General features: G+C 48.7%; 1 protein-coding gene across 7 annotated transcripts in view; it reads left to right on the forward strand.

The window, feature by feature from the left end:
• The window catches only part of SERTAD2 (SERTA domain containing 2), a 79,538-nt gene extending 67,734 nt beyond the window's left edge, over nt 1-11,804 (forward strand). For all 7 annotated transcript variants that reach the window (XM_077781839.2, XM_085576124.1, XM_085576125.1 and 4 more), the window contains one exon: nt 5,650-11,804. In XM_077781839.2, the coding sequence (XP_077637965.1) occupies nt 5,654-6,601 (948 nt within the window). In that variant the 5' untranslated portion in view covers nt 5,650-5,653 and the 3' untranslated portion in view covers nt 6,602-11,804. The remainder of the gene's footprint in view (nt 1-5,649) is intronic.
• Nucleotides 11,805-18,442: the final 6,638 nt, after the last annotated feature.

Consider the following 18,442-nt stretch of genomic DNA (forward strand, 5'->3'; position numbering starts at 1 on the left):
GGATCCTGCAGGCCAAGGAGCATCCTTCCGTAGTGGGGGAGCCCGTGGTCCTGCCCCAAGAGGTTTCTGCAGATGTGTCCATTCTCCCTCTCTGCTGTGGCCTTGGGGATGTGGAAACAGGGACAGGGAGGTTTGCTGGTTTGCCTCCCTAGCTCTAGGGGACAGCTACCTGGAAGTTGTGGAGACTGGTTGCAAGTTCAGGCGGTCCCTCAGGCTGGGTCCAGCAGCACTGAAATACCTCACAGCAGCCCAACCTGCCTCTGCTAGGTTCTGATCTCAGAGGATCTGGCCCTTGAACAGTTGAACCCAGTTGGCATAAAAGGCCTTTTTATTTTGATCCTGCAGCTATCTGTGCCAAATCCTCGTTCTGCTGAGGTCAGTAACAAAACACCCATTGACTACCATTGGGCCAGGATATAACCAATGGATCCCTCAAGGATGAGGAGTGAAGGATGGAGGGAAGGCAAATTGCGTTTCATGTGCCAGAAGTGACCCAGAAAGCACTTCCATAATTCACTGCATAGGTTCTCCAAGAAAACCTGGTGAAGGTCACTTGCATCTGGGGTTTGTGAAACTTAGGGCACTGAAGTGTACAAATTCAGCACTCTCATTGCACTTTGGGGGCTCTTATGGGGGAGCTTTTGTGTTGTGGGGTTTTGTTGGGTTTTTCCCTGCACACATGTAAGGTAACATTTTATTTTAATTCCCCCAAATTGCCTTTTTCTTTCTCTCTCCTTTTTTACCCCCCTGTGGTTTTAATTACCTTAGATTTCAGAAAGTAACTGGTCCTGCTTTAAACTCCTCTTCCTGCACAAGCCCCTGTGGTTCACACCTGTGTTTCAGTGTTCGGCTGCCTGGAGAGGAATGGTTGCCTGTGGACTCGGGGATTTTGATGCTTTTACCTTTTTCAGCAACGTGGTGTTCTGAAAGTAACCTCACCTCTAATAAGCTGTTCATCCCCTAGACTGACTGAGGGGCTGGCATAAATCTGTGAGTGGAAATGTGACTTCTTAAAAACCCTTTTCCACTGTTCCTCTTGGGGTTCAGTTCCTCCTTTTTTTTCCTTCCTGTCTGCCTTGACAAGCAGGGAGGACCTAGTGCATTGTAGAATTGATTTCCAAGATGAGCTTTCAGTCTTGAGAGTTATTTTAAACTTAATTGTTAAAAGTCTTTGGAAATTAAAATTAAAGGTTATTTTTTTGTTATTAGGTGAGCAAAACCACTTTTCCTCTCACTTTTTACATATCTGGTGCTTTTCTATGCCAAAGTGCTGATTATTAAAGACTTCATAAACAGTCTGGTGGTGTTGAAGTGTCAGAAGCACAACCAATAAACACAAGGCTCCTCTCACAACCTGCACTTACCTCTGTCCTCTGGAGAGCAAAGGATTCTCATCACTAAGTAGGCTCAGAGACACAGGCATTGCACAAACTCTTCTGGGTCTAGTCTCTGAGGGTTGACTCCAGAGAACCATCCACTCCAGGCTGATTATCTCTTCTACTGAGCCCCAACTACACTTCTTTCCCATTTCTGTCTGAAGAACATGCAGAGCCAATAAAAGGAAGCTAAATGACACGCAAATGAGAGAAAAAAATATACTACTTTTGTTTTTCAATTAAGAAAAGACAACTCCCAAACAATGCTAGAGTTTCTCTGGCGCTGAGGCGCGTGCAATCGCCCTAAATGGGCAAAAAAAGCAAGTAGAATCTTCCTCAGCAACAATGGTTTAGCTTTTGGTTCTGGCTCTTCCAGAGCTGGAGCCAACTGGTAGATAATATTGGGGAAGATCTCCAAGTAACTCGCCCCGCCCCAATCTCCAGAAAGATGCAGCTTTTCCATTGTTTTTCTTCAGCTTTCTAGTTCCACATACCTAAGAAACATTGAAAACTCACTTGCAGACCAAAACCCTGCAGCACCCTTTATTACAACAACAACAACAACAATGTGAAGTCCAGTCTCAACTCTCAGCACCTGGCCTCAAAATTATGTTCAGCAAATGGATGAAAATGCAGCAGAAATACATCTGGCTGAGGTTGGTGCTCAGCCAAAACAGATGCATGAAAGACCTTCCATGAACATTATCCATGGTGTGCCACATTTGGATGGGTTGGTGTTGCCTGGCTGCCCTTGTCACAGCTGTATGATTTGGTTGGACAACTCTCTTTTGACACCTGGGATGGGGTGGGTTTGTCTCATTTTGTTGGGTCAAGCTGATCTTTTGAGTTTGGCATTTTTGTTTTCCCAGCAGGAGGTTTGGCTTGGAAAGGCTAGGAGCAAAGTTTTGAGGTGAATAGAACTGATTCAAATCAAATGCTGGTATTGTACAGCATGTTTTTTTCTTTTTTTCTTTTTTCTTTTTTTTTTTTAATGTTATTTTCTAGCTTAAGACATACAACACAGACCCCTCTAATGCAAGCATGAAACAGGTTGCTTGAAGGAGGGAAGAGATGGTTTGAACTGTAAAGAATAAGCAGACAACATTGTCTTAAGCTTTGATGGTCAGAAACTATGAAATTCCTTTATCAAGAGCCAGAGAAAGTCTTGTGCAAGCCCCCAAGCATGTCTGACTTTACAAACTCTATCAGTTGGTCTAAAAAGATATCACGTCCTTGCTTCACTTGGCATGAATGAAGTGATTTATGGAAACTGGAGGAAAACATTCTTTACAATTCCCATTGGCAGGCCAGAGGAGAAAGGGATAAAATAAAACTTTATATAGCTGAGAGTCTAGCAGTGCTTATTTGAGCCCTCCCCTTGGTGGAATAAAACCTCCATGCTGAGGGTGACATCCTGCATTGGTGCTTTAGGGGTTAAACCCTCTTCAGAGAGCATTAGTGGGGAGAAAGGAAACTGAAAGCTGTGCTGAAAAGCTAGTAGGTGAGACTGGGAGTTGCCTGATCTATTTTATCTTTTAAAAGGGCAAGCTCTGAATCAAGCTGTGTGAAGATCTAGTGAGATGTGAAAGCTTGACAGTCACACATACAGGAAATCTTGAATTATCACTGAGCTTCCTGGAAAATGACGTCGTGAGGCTATCGTAGTATTTACTTAGTGATGATCCCACAGTTCTTACTGACCAGCTTTGCAAATGTGTTCTGGAGCAGCACCTCAGTCTTGGGTGGAAATGGGCTCGGTTGGGTTTGTTGGAAACGCTTGGCAGCGTCACCTGGCAATGATGAATAGCTGAGCACAGGGAACGGAGCCTGGGCTGTTTTCTTTATCATGGGGGAAAAGGTTTGCTTTGTGCAGGGAATGTTTTTATACATTCCTGGCAGAGGCTGACAAACTTCAAACTCTTCTAGTCCCCAAGCCATTTAAAAATGTCTTCTTTAAATAGAGCATTGTGGAAGGAGCCCTGGTATGTCTTTAGGTCAGAGTCTGTCTTTTTTCAGGGGGAGGAGATAGCAGGAAGGGATGGAAAGCTGCTCATCTCCTCCTAACCCCTTGCTGCTTTTAAAACGTGCTGGAATTGGGCAGGGTTTTTAATTCTTGCTAGCCTGATCCTCCCTTTCTTGCTCTTTTCTGTCTGAAGTGAAAGGAAACATGTCTGCTGTGAGCACTGGAATAGCAAAGCCCCCCTCTTGCACCCCAAAGCCATGAGAACAGCTCCAGAGGAGTCCATGGGAGTGACACCAGGGAGCAGAGAAAAGCCAGACTTCGGCAGTAGCGCTGAATTTCAGAGGTTTTGTTCACCCGAGATTCCAGGCGCTGGAATTGCTGGTAGCTGGCCAAGGAGCTTGGATGGCAGCCTACCTGTTCCTCAGCTCTGCTCAGCCTGCTCCCTCGCCCCGCCTTGCTTGTTTTAATTGCATAATATGCTAGAAAATTATCTGGATTTGGGGCTTATTTTTAACCAGAAGAGGCTCTCTTCACCCCATCTGGTTTTGGATTTACCACCCAGCAAATGTTTTTTGAAACTCTTGTAGCACTGAAATCCTGACTTCTTTAGCCCCCCACTCTTCTGCTTTCCAAGGGTCTCTTTGCTCTTCAGTGTTTGTCAGTCATTTTTGGTGATGTTTAACTACATTGTCTGTCTGCTGAACTGGTGTGCGACCATCAAACTGTGTTAGACCTGCCTGGTGCAGTTGTTTTGCAGGCAATAATCCCACTGGGTGGATTGGGAATTGTACTCAAATAAAGAAGGCAAATTTTGTCTCCCAGATGATAGCTGCAAATTGTGAGACTGGTCAGGTCTGGGGTAAAAATCTATATGGCCATTGCAACTTCTTTCAGAATATCTGTGGCTAGAAAGCCTCTTCCACTCCTTTTTCTTTCTTTTTCTTTTTCTTTTTCTTTTTCTTTTTCTTTTTCTTTTTCTTTTTCTTTTTCTTTTTCTTTTTCTTTTTCTTTTTCTTTTTCTTTTTCCTTTTCCTTTTTCCTTTTTCCTTTTCCTTTTTCCTTTTTCTTTTTTTTCTTTTTCTTTTTCTTTTTCTTTTTCTTTTTCTTTTTCTTTTTCTTTTTCTTTTTCTTTTTCTTTTTCTTTTTCTTTTTCTTTTTCTTTTTCTTTTTCTTTTTCTTTTTCTTTTTCTTTTTCTTTTCTTTTTCTTTCTTTTTCCTTTATTTTTTCTTTTTTCTTTTTTCCCCTCTTTAAACAAGGCAGACTTCTTCATGCCAGAAGAATTTGTTAAACAGAAGGAGGGATATAGGAATGAACAGTGAGCTCCTTCATATTAAAATAGTGAGTTGGGTTAGAGCTCCAGCACCTCACCACTCTACCTGGGAAAATGAGAGAGCATCACGTTAGGTCATGCTACTGTCACAGCACAGCGACTCCTTCATTCCTCTGCGTTTGGGGGAATCTTGGTGTCACAAAAATAATGGTGACAAAATGAGGTTGGGACTGTGCTGTGTAGAGGAGCATTTCCAGGCTCTGAAACATCCTGGAAAGGTGGCACTGGGGACTGAACTGCCCTACTTAATCTTAGCTCAAAAATTATTTATAATGCAGGGCAAGTTTGGTAAAATCCCCTTTGTTTTCTTCAAAATCTGCCATCCGACCAGCAGCAGAGTGTAGTGCAGAGAGTGGTCCTGGGGATTAGACTAAAAGACTTGACAGATCGTCTTCTTCATCTGTAATTTATCTAATTCTGAGTATAATAACTGCATTTCCTGCTCCGGTAGTTTAGTCCTTAGGCAATCAGCTAAATAAACCCATATGTGTATATCCTGGTGTACCAAAGGGCTGGATCTCCCAACCTCACTGGGGAAGTTTCTCTGAACACACAATTGCTTAAGCCTCGCTTCCCTTCCCCCGTGAACACACTTTTGAATAAAAAGAGGAAATTCATTGTGAGAACCTTGGTGCTTTACATTTGTATTCCCAGGCATAGCGCCGCCTCAGCCGGGGAATGTAAGGAAACGTTCAGTGCAGTGCCTGTGGCTTGTGCTGCTGTGGACAGGTATTTGCTTAATGTAAGGAAGAGGGAATTTGCTGCCAAGCATGCCAGATCTTGAGTATTATAGATGCTGTGTGAATTCCTGCTTGGAATTTACCAGCACAGCCGTGCCTAGGTATGGATGGGCCAGAGCCCTGCGTTAGGGTGGCTGCTGCGTGCTCGTCACGCTGCTGTGGGCCAAGGCCGTGTAGTGGATGGGGAGAGGTGTGCACCTGCCTTGCTGTCTTCATCAGTCTCCTCTCTTCCCTTGCAGATATATGTTGGGGAAAGGAGGAAAGCGGAAGTTTGACGAGCATGAAGATGGGTTGGAAGGCAAAGTGGTGTCTCCCACTGACGGTCCCTCTAAGGTGTCTTACACCTTACAGCGTCAGACTATCTTCAACATTTCCCTTATGAAACTTTATAACCACAGGCCATTAACCGAGCCAAGCTTGCAAAAGACAGTTTTAATTAACAACATGTTGAGGCGAATCCAGGAAGAACTCAAACAAGAAGGCAGCTTGAGGCCCATGTTTGTGGCCGCTTCGCAGCCTGCCGACCCTCTCAGCGACAACTTCCGCGAGGCGCAGCCGGCCTTCAGCCACCTGGCCTCGCCGCCCCTGCTCCCCCCCGACCTGGTAAGCACTATGCCCCTGGAGTCCTGCCTCACCCCCGCCTCTTTGCTCGAGGACGACACGTTTTGCACTTCCCCGGCTGTCCAGCACGACGGTCCGACGAAGCCAACACCTCCTGCTCTCCAGCCAGTAAAGGACAGCTTCTCCTCAGCCTTGGACGAAATCGAGGAGCTTTGTCCAGCACCTACCTCCGCAGAGGCAGTAGCAGCTGAATCGGCAGCCGGCGACCCTAAAGCCCAGCCCGGCGAGTCCAACATCATCCACAAGCCCGAGGGCCTCCCGGAGAGCAGAACGGCCGAATCCAAACTCATGGAGCCCCTGCCTGGCAACTTTGAGATAACAGCTTCCACAGGTTTCCTCACAGACTTGACCCTGGATGACATTCTGTTCGCTGACATTGATACGTCCATGTATGATTTTGACCCCTGCACGTCTGCCACGGGGGCTGCCTCAAAAATGGCTCCTGTCTCAGCAGATGAGCTCCTAAAAACTCTCGCTCCGTACAGCAGTCAACCAGTAACTCCAAATCAGCCTTTCAAAATGGATCTCACAGAACTGGATCACATCATGGAGGTGCTTGTTGGGTCTTAAAAATATTAGAAATATAGCAACTTTTGTTTTGTCTTTTTTCTTTTTCTTTTTTTTTTTTTTTTAATTTTAATTTTAAGTACCAGTATATACACTTGGTAGTATTTCCATAGTTCCTCCCAGCCCCGATTCACAGCACTGTGCATGCATCCTTGCTTGCCTTTTTTGATAAGAAAAGGATCACACTAGTTTTTGCTTCGAGCAGAGTTGGAGTGCCTTCATCCATGTATGACCACTTCTAATGTATTTTTTTTAAAGTGGTTCCTCAAGGAAGACCGAATATCCTGGTATAGGAAAGAATATGTATTGTAGACAATGTTATGTTATTACAAAAAAAATAAGAAAAAAATGGGAAAAAAAAGGTAAAAGCTAAGCACAAGGATTATGTTGGGGAAAGCTGTAAATTGCATGTGCATACTTGTCTATTTTTTCTATAAGTTTTATTGCAAGAGGTAAAAAATTTTATTATTTAGATAATCTCAATACCATTTTAGCCCTGTATAGGTTGACTTTAGCAATTCAGCCTTTTGGAGGCATTAACCTGCTCCTCTTTAAGTGTTGCATTTACATGGCTGTTTAGAAACTGCTGCCCAAATTTATTTTATATTTTTGTACAGATTCTGCAGTTTATGGTATTGTTTTTTCTAAAAACAAATGCTGTTTATACACACAAAAAAAATAGCTATTTTGATAGGATTTGCTCACATAGTTCCTGCATAATTCAGATGTACAAGAACCACTTGTACTTTTATACAGAGTTGTAATGTTTTATATGTGTATGGTGCAAAGAGAAAATTGGATCAAATAAGCCTGCAGTCGGTTTCCCTGAATGCAAACAACAACAAAAAAAAAAAGTGCTTTAAGAAAGGGCTGGGAGCTGCTTCTGCCGGAGTTTCACAAGTGTTTGCTCCCTGCTGTACCCACTGCGCACTACTGTGATTCCCGAAACCTAGAGCCATGTCCTTTTCCAACATGTACGTGAAGCAGTCGGCAGGAAACAGTTGTGGAACTTCACCCCCGGAGGTCCTGCCAGACCCCCACCCCGCCTGACGGAGCCTTAACCCGGCGGAGATCGGCACCTCCTCGCCCGGAGCTCCCGGGAATGCTGGGGGGGGAGCGCCGTGCCCGGAGCCCACGGAGAGCCTGCTGCCCTGGGCACCCTCCCGACAGAGCCCACCGAGAGTCATCCTCCCTGGGCACCCTCCTGACAGAGCCCACCGAGAGTCATCCTGCCTGGGCACCCTCCTGAGAGAGCCCACCGAGAGTCATCCTGCCTGGGCACCCTCCTGACAGAGCCCACCGAGAGTCATCCTGCCTGGGCACCCTCCTGACAGAGCCCACCGAGAGTCATCCTCCCTGGGCACCCTCCTGAGAGAGCCCACCGAGAGTCATCCTGCCTGGGCACCCTCCTGACAGAGCCCACCGAGAGTCATCCTGCCTGGGCACCCTCCTGACAGAGCCCACCGAGAGTCATCCTCCCTGGGCACCCTCCTGACAGAGCCCACCGAGAGTCATCCTCCCTGGGCAACCTCCTGACAGAGCCCACCGAGAGTCATCCTGCCTGGGCACCCTCCCAACAGAGCCCACCGAGAGTCATCCTGCCTGGGCACCCTCCTGACAGAGCCCACCGAGAGTCATCCTCCCTGGGCATCCTCCTGAGAGAGCCCACCGAGAGTCATCCTCCCTGGGCACCCTCCTGACAGAGCCCACCGAGAGTCATCCTCCCTGGGCACCCTCCTGACACAGCCCACTGAGAGTCATCCTGCCTGGGCACCCTCCTGACAGAGCCCACCGAGAGTCATCCTGCCATGGCATCTCCCTGACTGATGGGCACAGGCTGGGAGCATCCGCTCGCCCTTTCTTGGAGCATTTCTCCTCCCCTCTCCCACCTCACTGTGCTAAGTGCTGAAAAAGGCAGCTTCAGTATTCCTGCAGTGAAGCTCATCTCGTACCTGCACTGGATGGACTTGCTTTGGTATCCATTGCTGTCGAAACTGGAGCCAGTCGCGTGACATCACTTGGCATCTCGTCTAGAGTTGGGTTCTTGTATCAACTGTGTTACCTGCTTTACACTTTATAGACCAGTTTTACAAGGAATATACAGACACAGCTTTCTATGCATGGTCCCCCTCCCCCGTAACACCTGAGAAGTCTTCTTACTGCACCAATGGCTATTTTTATTTTTTTTCCCTGAGTTCGTTGTGGTGTACATTTAATTTAAAAAGAAAAAAAAAAACGTTTGCAATGTATCATGCCTATTGCTGAAGTTGCTATGGCATTTTAGTTTTCCAATGGTACTTTAGTTGTCGAGTGCCGGTTACAACCTGTATTGTTGACATGCCTATGGCTTCTTTAGGAATAACTTTTATATTTATTTAAGAAATTTTAAATTATGTTTTACGTCATTTGGCAATATTCAGTCAATTCTGCTCCCTTCTTGTCATGGATGAAATTGGGTCTTTGCCTGCCTTTTGAGGAGGCGGCTTTTTATAAATTGGCACTTTAAAACAGGCCATATATATTTATTAGTGTATAGATAGATGTAACATAGATATGCACACAGACACAGGATGAGAGCAAACACATTTTTGCAATGAAGGAACTCCTAATGGAAATGAAATGCATCATGTACAGCTGCGAAAGGCGCTTCTGGCTCCCAGTTCATGTGTCAGGGAGAGACAGGGCTGGGGAGGAGGGGGGCGCTGGCCCAGCGGGGTGGGTTTGCTTTCTTCTTTTTCCAGGCTGAGCTCCGTGAAGCACTGGGGCGCTGATGGATTTGCAGTCATTACACAGACTAAAGACAAAAGGAAGTTATTGCTTCAAATTGAGAACCATTGACCAAGTGGAGCTTTAGGGAGCAGGGGCAGGGAGGGCGGGGAGCAGGGGACAGCTCCAGCTGACCCAGCCCTTGTTCCACAGCAGTTCTCTGCCCTTGCAGGAGAGCCCACGGCCTTTCTGTCCCTGCACCTCGAGTACCTGGGAGCACAAACCTGGAACAGCACCAGCCTCACACGGCAGCTTGGCAGGCACTTGCCTTACCATGGGTAAAAAGTGATTTGCAGGACGCTGGAGCTGCCCATCTTTTGGGATTACTTAGGTATTGACACCTGCATAAATACCACCTGCTAGGCCAAAGCTCCCAGAGCCCTTCTCAGAGAGCCGTGCTGTTAAGGGGAGTCAGCTGAAGGTTTTGTACCCAGAGAGAAGGAGCTGAGCTCTAAATCCAGTTTGCCACTTGGGCAGTGTCTGTGGCTCCTTGGTGCTGAAGCACATGTCCTGGGGCAGAATCCCTACAGGAATCCCACAGGACAAAAACCTACTTGATTTGTGGGACTCAGCAGAAGGTTGGGAAGGCTGGTGCAGGCCTGGGAAGGAAGGGCTGAGCTGTGGCTTTCCCCCTGCACAGTCACTGACTCTCTAGCTGGGCCTGTGCTGTGGTCCCAGCAGCAGCCAAGCATGGAATTTCTCTGAGACCTACACCAGGGATGGAGATTGACATTAACGTGCAATGAAGTGACAAGATGGGAGCAGAATAAGAGGGCTTTGGATTTGAAGTGATTTTTTTTTTTCTTAAATTATTTATTCTTTTTTTTTTTTCTCTGTAAATATATTTATTTTATTGTGAAGCTAACAACATCTGGATTGTAACATGTACAGAATGTATGGTAGGAATGTATCCTCTTGTAGGAATGTAAATCTGTATGAAAAAGGGTATGGGAGCCAGATTCAGAAAGAATTAATTGAGTTCCAGTCAGGATATGCATGGATCACAGGATTTTTTTCCCCCTATACTCTTTTTCTAATATGGGTCTGGTTGTTTGAAATATGCAAAAAAAGGTATGGAGGAGGGACAGGGTTATGTTCAAATTTAGTCCTGATCAGGCTCCTACCCTCACTGGCTGCTTGAGAGGGGCCTCCCTTGGCACGCTCCTGGAATCTGCCACTGAAGGCAGGAGCAGATGCGGTCATCTCCATCGTGCTGCCTGGGAAAGGTTTAGAAAAGAAATTTTTTTTTTCCTTATTTTTTTTAAACACGCATGGGAGGCCCAGCAGAATTCCCTGGGCCCGGACATCCGTAGAAGGGGGCAGGATGTTCCCTCCGGCCCCGGAGTTGTGCCAGAGCCGGGCGGGACCCAAAGCCGCGGCTCTGAGCCCGAGCAGCCGCGCCCGGGGCTCCGCATCCCTCGGGAGCCCCGGGAGCAAAGGAAGCGGAGCATCCCTGCGGGGGAGAGCACGCCGTCTGTCCGGCATCCCTCCGTCTGTCCGGCATCCCTCCGTCTGTCCGGCATCCCTCGGTCTGTCCGGGCATCCCTCGGTCTGTCCGGGCATCCCTCGGTCTGTCCGGGCATCCCTCGGGCACCGCCCGCAGCCGGCAGGGAGAGCCACGCCTGCAGCAATCACTGTCAGCAGAAATTCGGACCTTGGGCCAGGTAATTCGGTTTTTCTGGTAAGAGCCTGGGTAATTTAAAATGTATGATTTTGAATCCAAAGTTTACACTTTATTACTGTTAAATTGAGCATCTAGCAATGGGTCCTGTCTGACAAATGGTTTAATTCATTCTGGCATGTTTTGAACTTTTTGTTCTTGTTACAGGGTTTCTTTTGGTTTGGTTTTGTTCTTTTTTTTTTCTCCCCCAACCCCCAATGAGGCGTCAGTATCCTGCTTCTGTGCAAGTTGCTTTCAATATTCTATTAATTAATGAGACTGAACATTTTAAAGTAGTTATTTTTAAGCACTTTTTTCTTTTTCTGAAAATAAGCCTAATGCAAGTTCTGGAACCTCTTTGAAAACACAAATTGCAGATAAAATCCCAACCTCAAATCCTATCTTAGTTCTGAACGTATTCCATACTAGTGCCTGCAAAGGCCAAGATTCTGGAAAAGGTGTAAATAGTGTGACATGTTCAGTGCATGGTTGTTTGAACAGGGCTTGTTATTGTCAAAAAATAAAAAAAAAAGAAAAAAAAGGAAAAAAAAGGAAAAAAAAAAAGAAAAAAGGCTGTATTTCCCCTTCCCCTTCCACAGACCTTAGAGCTGTGCCTTTTCTATGCAATATTACAGACATCTGAAACCAGATTACTGTATTCACATGTAGGTATGGGCTGTAATCAAAAAAAAAAAACAAAACCAATTGGACAAATGTACATGGAAATGAGCAGTCTTACTTTTGTAGTTTTATATTATACAATAAACAATTAAAATAAAATCCGGCTGGTTCTTTCCCTCCACGAAAGAGGGCGGTCAGGGGAAGACAGGACCCCGGGAGGGCTGCAGCAGGAGGGACAGGGGAGGGACAGCGCGTCCGACCCCGCTGCTCCCGGCAGGACAAGAGGAACGCCGCCGAGTGCGAGCCCCGCTCCTGCTCGAGGCTTTTGTGCTCCTGAGCAGAGAGGAGCCCGTGCCGGCCGCTCCTTGAGCCGAGGGATGCTCCGAGCGGCTTCCCGGGGAGCGGCCAGGCCGGCCCGCAGCGGGACCCGCTCGCTGCTGCCGCACGGAACGCAGCGTCCTCCGGGCCGCCAAATCCCAGCAGGAAACACCGGATACCTCCAGCAGCGCTTCGCTTATCGGTGCCCTCCTCCCCGCTCCTCCGGGTGCCTGGTGTTCGCTTTCAGGGCCAGCCAGGAGGGAGATCTCGCCCCTGCCTTTGGCTCCCTCAGCCTTTTGTGGCCCGGCTGCGGTGCTCGGCTCCTGAGGCAGCCCTCCCGCACCCGCTGCTCCATTTGGGATTTCCAGAGAGCGGCGAGCTGTCCCCGTCCCGCCCCGGCCGCGGGCGGCTGGCTCCTGTCCTGCCGCCGGGCACGAACGGCTGCGGGGACGCGGGCGCCAGAAACGCACGGGAAGGAGAAGCGGGAGAACTAAAGGCGGCCCCGGGATTGGGTTTTCTGCCTGCTCAGCAAGCGCGGGGTGAAGCGCAGCCGGGGCTGCGGAGCGAACCCTTCCCCGCGGGATCAGCTCCCGCACGGACACGCCGGGCGCTGGGGCGCCCATCCCGGGCAGGGCCGTCGGAGATGCCGCTGCTGCGCTCCCGAAGCTGCCCCGGTTTTGTTGCCGCTTACCTTTAAAGAGTTGATTTCCTCACTTGGGGCTTGTCAGCGGGAGCTGCCTCCAGCGCAGAACACCCAGGCTCCGCGCAGAGCCCCTCCTGAGGCGAGCAGCTCCAACCCCCGAGCTCCCACCTCTGCTCTGGGCGTTTAAGGTGCAGGGAGCTGCATCTCCCCTCAGGGTGTGTCCCGACCCCAGGGCAGCTCCGGCCATTTCCCCGCAGGCAGCCCTTGCTCCGAGCCCGCCGTGAGGGGAGCAGCAGGGAGGGGAAGCGGCTGGAGTTCGGCTGGACGAGGCGCAGGTCCGAGGTACCTCACACCAGCACCACAGCGGAGCGAGGCACTTACCCTGTTTCTGGAGGTGACAGGGCACCTGGGGACCGAAGGACACTCCCTCCCTCCCTCGGGTGCTGCCACTGTGCCCCAGGAGCGTTCCGGGCAGAGGAGGCACCGCAGCTCGTTCCAGCAGCATCGGCCAGGTCTGCATTCAGCTCTGCAGGGCAGCGGCTCCACGGCTACCAAGAGCCACACCAAACCCCTCTCCGGGCCCGAGTAAGTGGAGGATCAGGGAGCTGAGCCCACCAGCTGTCAGGGACCTTGCTCAAGTATATGCTGTGTGGGCAGAGAGACACTCAAACACGGCACTGAGGCAAGGAGGGGACAGCAAAAGTGCCCTTGTGCACCACGCTGCTGGTGGCCTCACCCAGGAAGGGTAACAGTCCCTCCAACCTGCACATCCATGTGGGACACGTGTGCCTCCAGCACTGGCATTAGGAGCCAGCTCTGCTCACACAGCACAGCCAGCTTCCCTGGACCACACACGTCTCGTACTCACCAGAGGAAACACAGCAGGGAAAAATCATTGGAGAAAGAAATCCCCTCCTGCCACAGGCAGTGCTTCGTAAATCTGCTACGAAGCACAGCAAACCCATCAGCTGAGACAAGTCTGCTGGGATGCTGGCTCCACGGCTGAGCTGTGCAAGGAGCTGCTTCTCCTGGCTCCCCCTGCCCCTTTCCACATCACCCCTCTCCTCTGGGCTCCTTGCCCCCTGCTCCCACTCAGCCCTGGGTCCCATTTGTCTCCATCACTGGTGGCTGCAGGCTCCTCTCCCTGCCTGCTCCTTGCATACATCATCTGCCTCCTCTCCAGGCAGCTCCCTCCTTCCACAGCTCCCCTCCCTTTTCAAGAAACTGCCTTAGCAACTGGCAGGAGGCCAGCAAGATCATGGGTTTTCCCTCCCACCTTTCCTACTCCTCCAAAGAAGGAGGTGGCCAGGGAGGGGGAAGGAGCCCTAAGGGCTCCTGTGCAGCAGCCACAGGGGTTCTGCGGGTGGCAGTGGGCTGGGCACACCTCCTGACCTCCACATCTCATCCTCAGCACTCCAGGTGTGCCAGCTGCTCTGGGGTCAGGAGCAGGGAGGGCTTCTTTTAGTCCTCAGCCTCTCTCTCTTTTTCAACCAACATGTCCCCAGAACCCAGCTGATTCCTCCCCAACCATCTCCAGATCAAGAGACCTGCCAGGGGAAGGCACAGAAGGAACAGCTTCCAAATAGCCCATTTCTGCCAGGATTCCCTTCCATTCTTTTGGCCCTGCCTTCCCCACCTCATGCTACTCTCCCTGGACTATTTCCTCTCCTGTTTCTTCTCTTTTCCCCCCTGTTCACTGGGCTTCTTTCCCCTCGCCCTGTTCTTCCCCTTGCTTTCTCTCCTTCACACAGTTTGGCCTTCCATACTTGCCCCTTTCCTGGTGTGAGCTGGGATGTCATGGATTGTGTGCTTGTGCCAAGCTCTGCACTTATTAGAGAGGGGGAGGAAAAAGAGGAAAAAAAAAAGCCTCAACCCCTGGAAGCTTGCTAGAAGACAATACTCAGGGAGGGTAACATTGCTCTTGCTTTCCTTGCCTTACTGTCTGCATGGAGGAAGGATTATTTGGGCTGCTCCAAAGGGACTTTACTGCCTGCCTTGCAACCCTTTGGCAGAGCTAATTCGGCTGCTGGGGTGGGAAGCACAGAGGGATGAAACCCCCTTCCTCTGCCCTGACAGCAGAAAAAGGCAGCTACCACCACCCTTTCCCTGCCTGCCAAGGGTTAATATCGTGGCAGCCAAAGTGACACCTTGCTTTAACCAAAAGCTTCCACCTAAATCCTTCAAAAGTGTCACACAAAGTTCTCTGCATTTCTTGTCCTCCCTGCTGTTTGGTGGGAAAACTTGGTGAAGCAGATCTGCCTAGTATAACCTTCACTAAGGGATGTGAGGGGGAATGTAGGAGACCCCACTGGGAAAAGTCTTTAACCAGCCCAAGTGAAGAACTCTGATGCAACAAAAATAAAAATAAAAAATTAAAAAAAAAAAAGGGGGAAATTAAATCACCTCTGCCACTCAATTTGGGTTATTAAAAAGCCTCAACTTAGTGGGTATGGGATGACCAGAATCACCTGCAGAGAGGAGCACAATGATTTGTACACCTGTGCTGTGTCACAGGGGCTCTGGGGATGGCAGCCACAGCACGGCCCCAAAACCAGACACTGCAGGAGCAAAGCAAAGGCCAGAACGTGCCCAGTGAATCATCCACTACAAATTGGTTCAACCAGTCTGGAGTCCCACACACCAAAGCACGGACAGCCCAGGACTGTGTCATCCCAGGCACAGGAGTGGGGGAAAAGGGAGAGAAACACGCTGGGCAGGAGGGACAACTCTTCGATGTGGCCCTGGGGATGAGCCTGGAAAGGTGGCAAGTCCCAGCTTGCTCCCTCCTGCCAGAACTCCTATTCCTGCCTCCCCTGCCACGCCCTGTGCTCCTGAGGTGACCTTCCTCCCAGCTCAGCCACCACCCCGCTGCTCCCAGGCAGGTCCCCGTGGGGAGCAGAGGTGCAGGGGGTGAGGGGAAGGAGAAGGGCTCCAAGGGCTGGGGACCTGCCAAACAGAGCATCCCTTGGAAGGGATGGGAGGAAAACCAACCTTCCCACAGCCCATGGGCTGCTCCTGGAGGATAGCAAATCCACGTGGCTCTGACTTCATTCCACACCTGGACCTGGGGCAGGGTAAGTGCTCTCTGAAGTTGTGGGTGAAAAAGATGTAATTTAAAAATAAAGAATAATCCTCTCCAAGACATCTTGCCAGGCTCAGAGCAGGCACGGTGGCTCCAGCCTGGCCAGGCTAAACCGGCTTTGGCACCACTCTGGGAGCCAGAATGTGCCCAGCTGGCTGGGAAGGGCTCCCTGGGACAGTGGCACCAAGGGAAAACTGCAGCCTCAGGAACACACACACCGAGCCTGGTCTCCTGTGCTGCTCTAAATGCTTCACTGCTTCAAGGGACAGGCATCACGATTTAAGCCTAAATTAAGATTTAAGATAAACAGCAGGAACAAACCCATTTGGCCCAGCTCCTTCCTCTCCAGCAGACTTGCAATCTGTACCAGGTGAGCAGGGCCCAACCATTTCTGGTTGTGGTGTCTGTTCTAAAGCAACTGATCTAAACTTCAGTGAAGCAGGCAAATTTGGTTCTGTTGTTCCAGAACACCCTGTGCCATCTGCAGATGATTCTTTACAGAGAGAATGTGCCCTGACAAAAAGAGTTAAACAACCCAATAGCTTTGTGTAATATATAATTTATCACCCAGAGTAACCATAAGAAAAGCACATTTTAAATGTGGGGTTTGGCAGTGGTTAACCCTGAAATTAGGGACTTTCTTTTCTTGATTACTGCACTCCTCTTTTTGAAGCACAGCTACCCCCAAAGCCAAGCTCAACGCTGCTGCTTTAAACCCAGCTCCTCACACAGCCTTCAGCACAAAACAGGTCCTGCAACTGCACCTTTGGGCCAGCAAAGGCAACACCTGCCATGGAGGAGAAGAGTTAAAAACACTTCATAAAACACTGGCTCCTTGTTAACCCAAGGGAGAAAACCCAGGCACTCCTGGTTTAGTGTCTCACAGCACCCCGAGCAGCAGAATAATAATTTACCAACATATAAACAGAGGGCTTAGGGGCAGCTGCACCACATAAACAGTCACGGTGGGGCTCTGAAGTTTCTGTCAGGATATGGGATATAAAGCTGGGTGAATAACCGATTTTTCGGTTCACTGGCAACCCTGAAAAAAGTTTCAAAAGAAAAAAAAATTCATTTGGGGTCGACTGAAACAAATGTTTCGCTTTGACTTTTCAGCCCCTTTAACAAAAGTTAGCTCTGAAGATCATTCCAAATGAAAAGTTGCTTCAAAGAGGAAAATCTCAAAGCCTTTTATTCAGAAAAGGCTGAAACAAAATAGGTTTGTTTCTTTTCTAGCTAGGAAAAAAAAAAATGTGGCAAATCAAAACAACTCATTTTCATTTTGCCAAAATTTGCCTTTTTTTGCTCAAGATTTCACCCAGCTCCAGCACAACCAATTTACACATGCAATAATTTAAAGAGAGACACTAGTGATCCCGATGGAATACAAGTTTGTTTTGTTTTAAAAAAAAAACAAAACAAACAACAACACTGCACAAATGTCCTGAAACTGAAACCCAACAGAAAGTAAGCTCAAAACCACTAAGCTTTTCTTGGCTCGGCTGGAGAATCTTATTAAGACTCTGATTCACAGAGCCACAGATTTGGGATGTTGTGAAAATTAAATTAGTCTTACTTATTATTAGCAAGGCAAGAAAGGAACCAGGAGATTAGGATGCAGCAAGTGGCATTGTGAGCCAACTTTTCAGCGTGTCCCTGCCTTTCTCCTGCAAACCCACAATCAGTGGTGTTTTTCATCTCGGGATGCAGGTTCCTGACTCTCCCCTCAGCCTAAAGCAAATCCAGGATTTAATGCCACACCACAGTGAGATTCCCATTTCACTCCCTGCCTTGTTTCTTTGGGAGCCTCTGCTTGCCTGTGCTCTGTAGGTGCATCGTTCCCTATGGCTGCAACCATTTAAGATCCAAGGAAAGCAGAGTTAAGCCCTTGGGACAGAGGAGGAAAGGCACCCATCCATAAGGACATCCAGAGGGTACAAGTGGGATGGCATCACCCTCTCCTGGTTGGCCTTTTTCATTGGGAGTTTAATATTGGAGTTTGCTGGGTGGCTCTGGTGCCTTGGGGGACAGAGGCTGGACAGCTGGGACAGGAAAATGCCCTACACTATGGGACCAGAGACAGAGATGGGATTTATCCAGATTTATTCATGCCTTCACTCACGATTCAGTTGCTTCACATGCCAGGGAAGAAGTGGGAGCAAGGCGCTTTGTTTTTCTAACTGCTGTACTTTTAAATTAAGCCAGGCTATAGCACAGGTCTCCTTCGTAATTCACAGCTTCCAGACATCCCACCACACTCCTCAGTGGAGAGAAAGCAAAGAGCAGATATTCCAAATGCCTCACCCAAACCTGGGTTTTAAACAGTAGGGAAAAAAAAAACCACCAGTTTTCATATGTCATAAAGAGACAAAGACAGGCAGTGACAGTTTGCTGGAAATTGTTTTAACAGATCACATCTGAAAGTGGCTTTAAACCCACAGAAATCCTTGGAAGGTAAAAAAAACCCATCCAAAGAAGAATTTGGACCATCTCAAATCACTGCTACACTATGAAACCACAGCCTTCCTGAGGACAAACTCCAAAGCAATATTTAATGAGCCAATACTTCCATTTATCATGAGCTCATTTGAATACCAGAGTCCCTACATAATAAATCAAACCTGCCTGCAGTGCTATTATTATTGTTTTATTTAAAGAGCTCCTTTAATCCCCAAACAGCTGGCTATCAGCAGGGCTAGGGGTGAGCAGCTGGGCAGCACAGCACCTCTGCTCCCTCAGGCCTCGGGGCTTCCA

This window comes from Lonchura striata, chromosome 3 (genome assembly GCF_050655825.1).
Source record: "Lonchura striata isolate lonStrDom1 chromosome 3, ASM5065582v1, whole genome shotgun sequence".
In the NCBI taxonomy this organism is placed as follows: domain Eukaryota; kingdom Metazoa; phylum Chordata; class Aves; order Passeriformes; family Estrildidae; genus Lonchura; species Lonchura striata.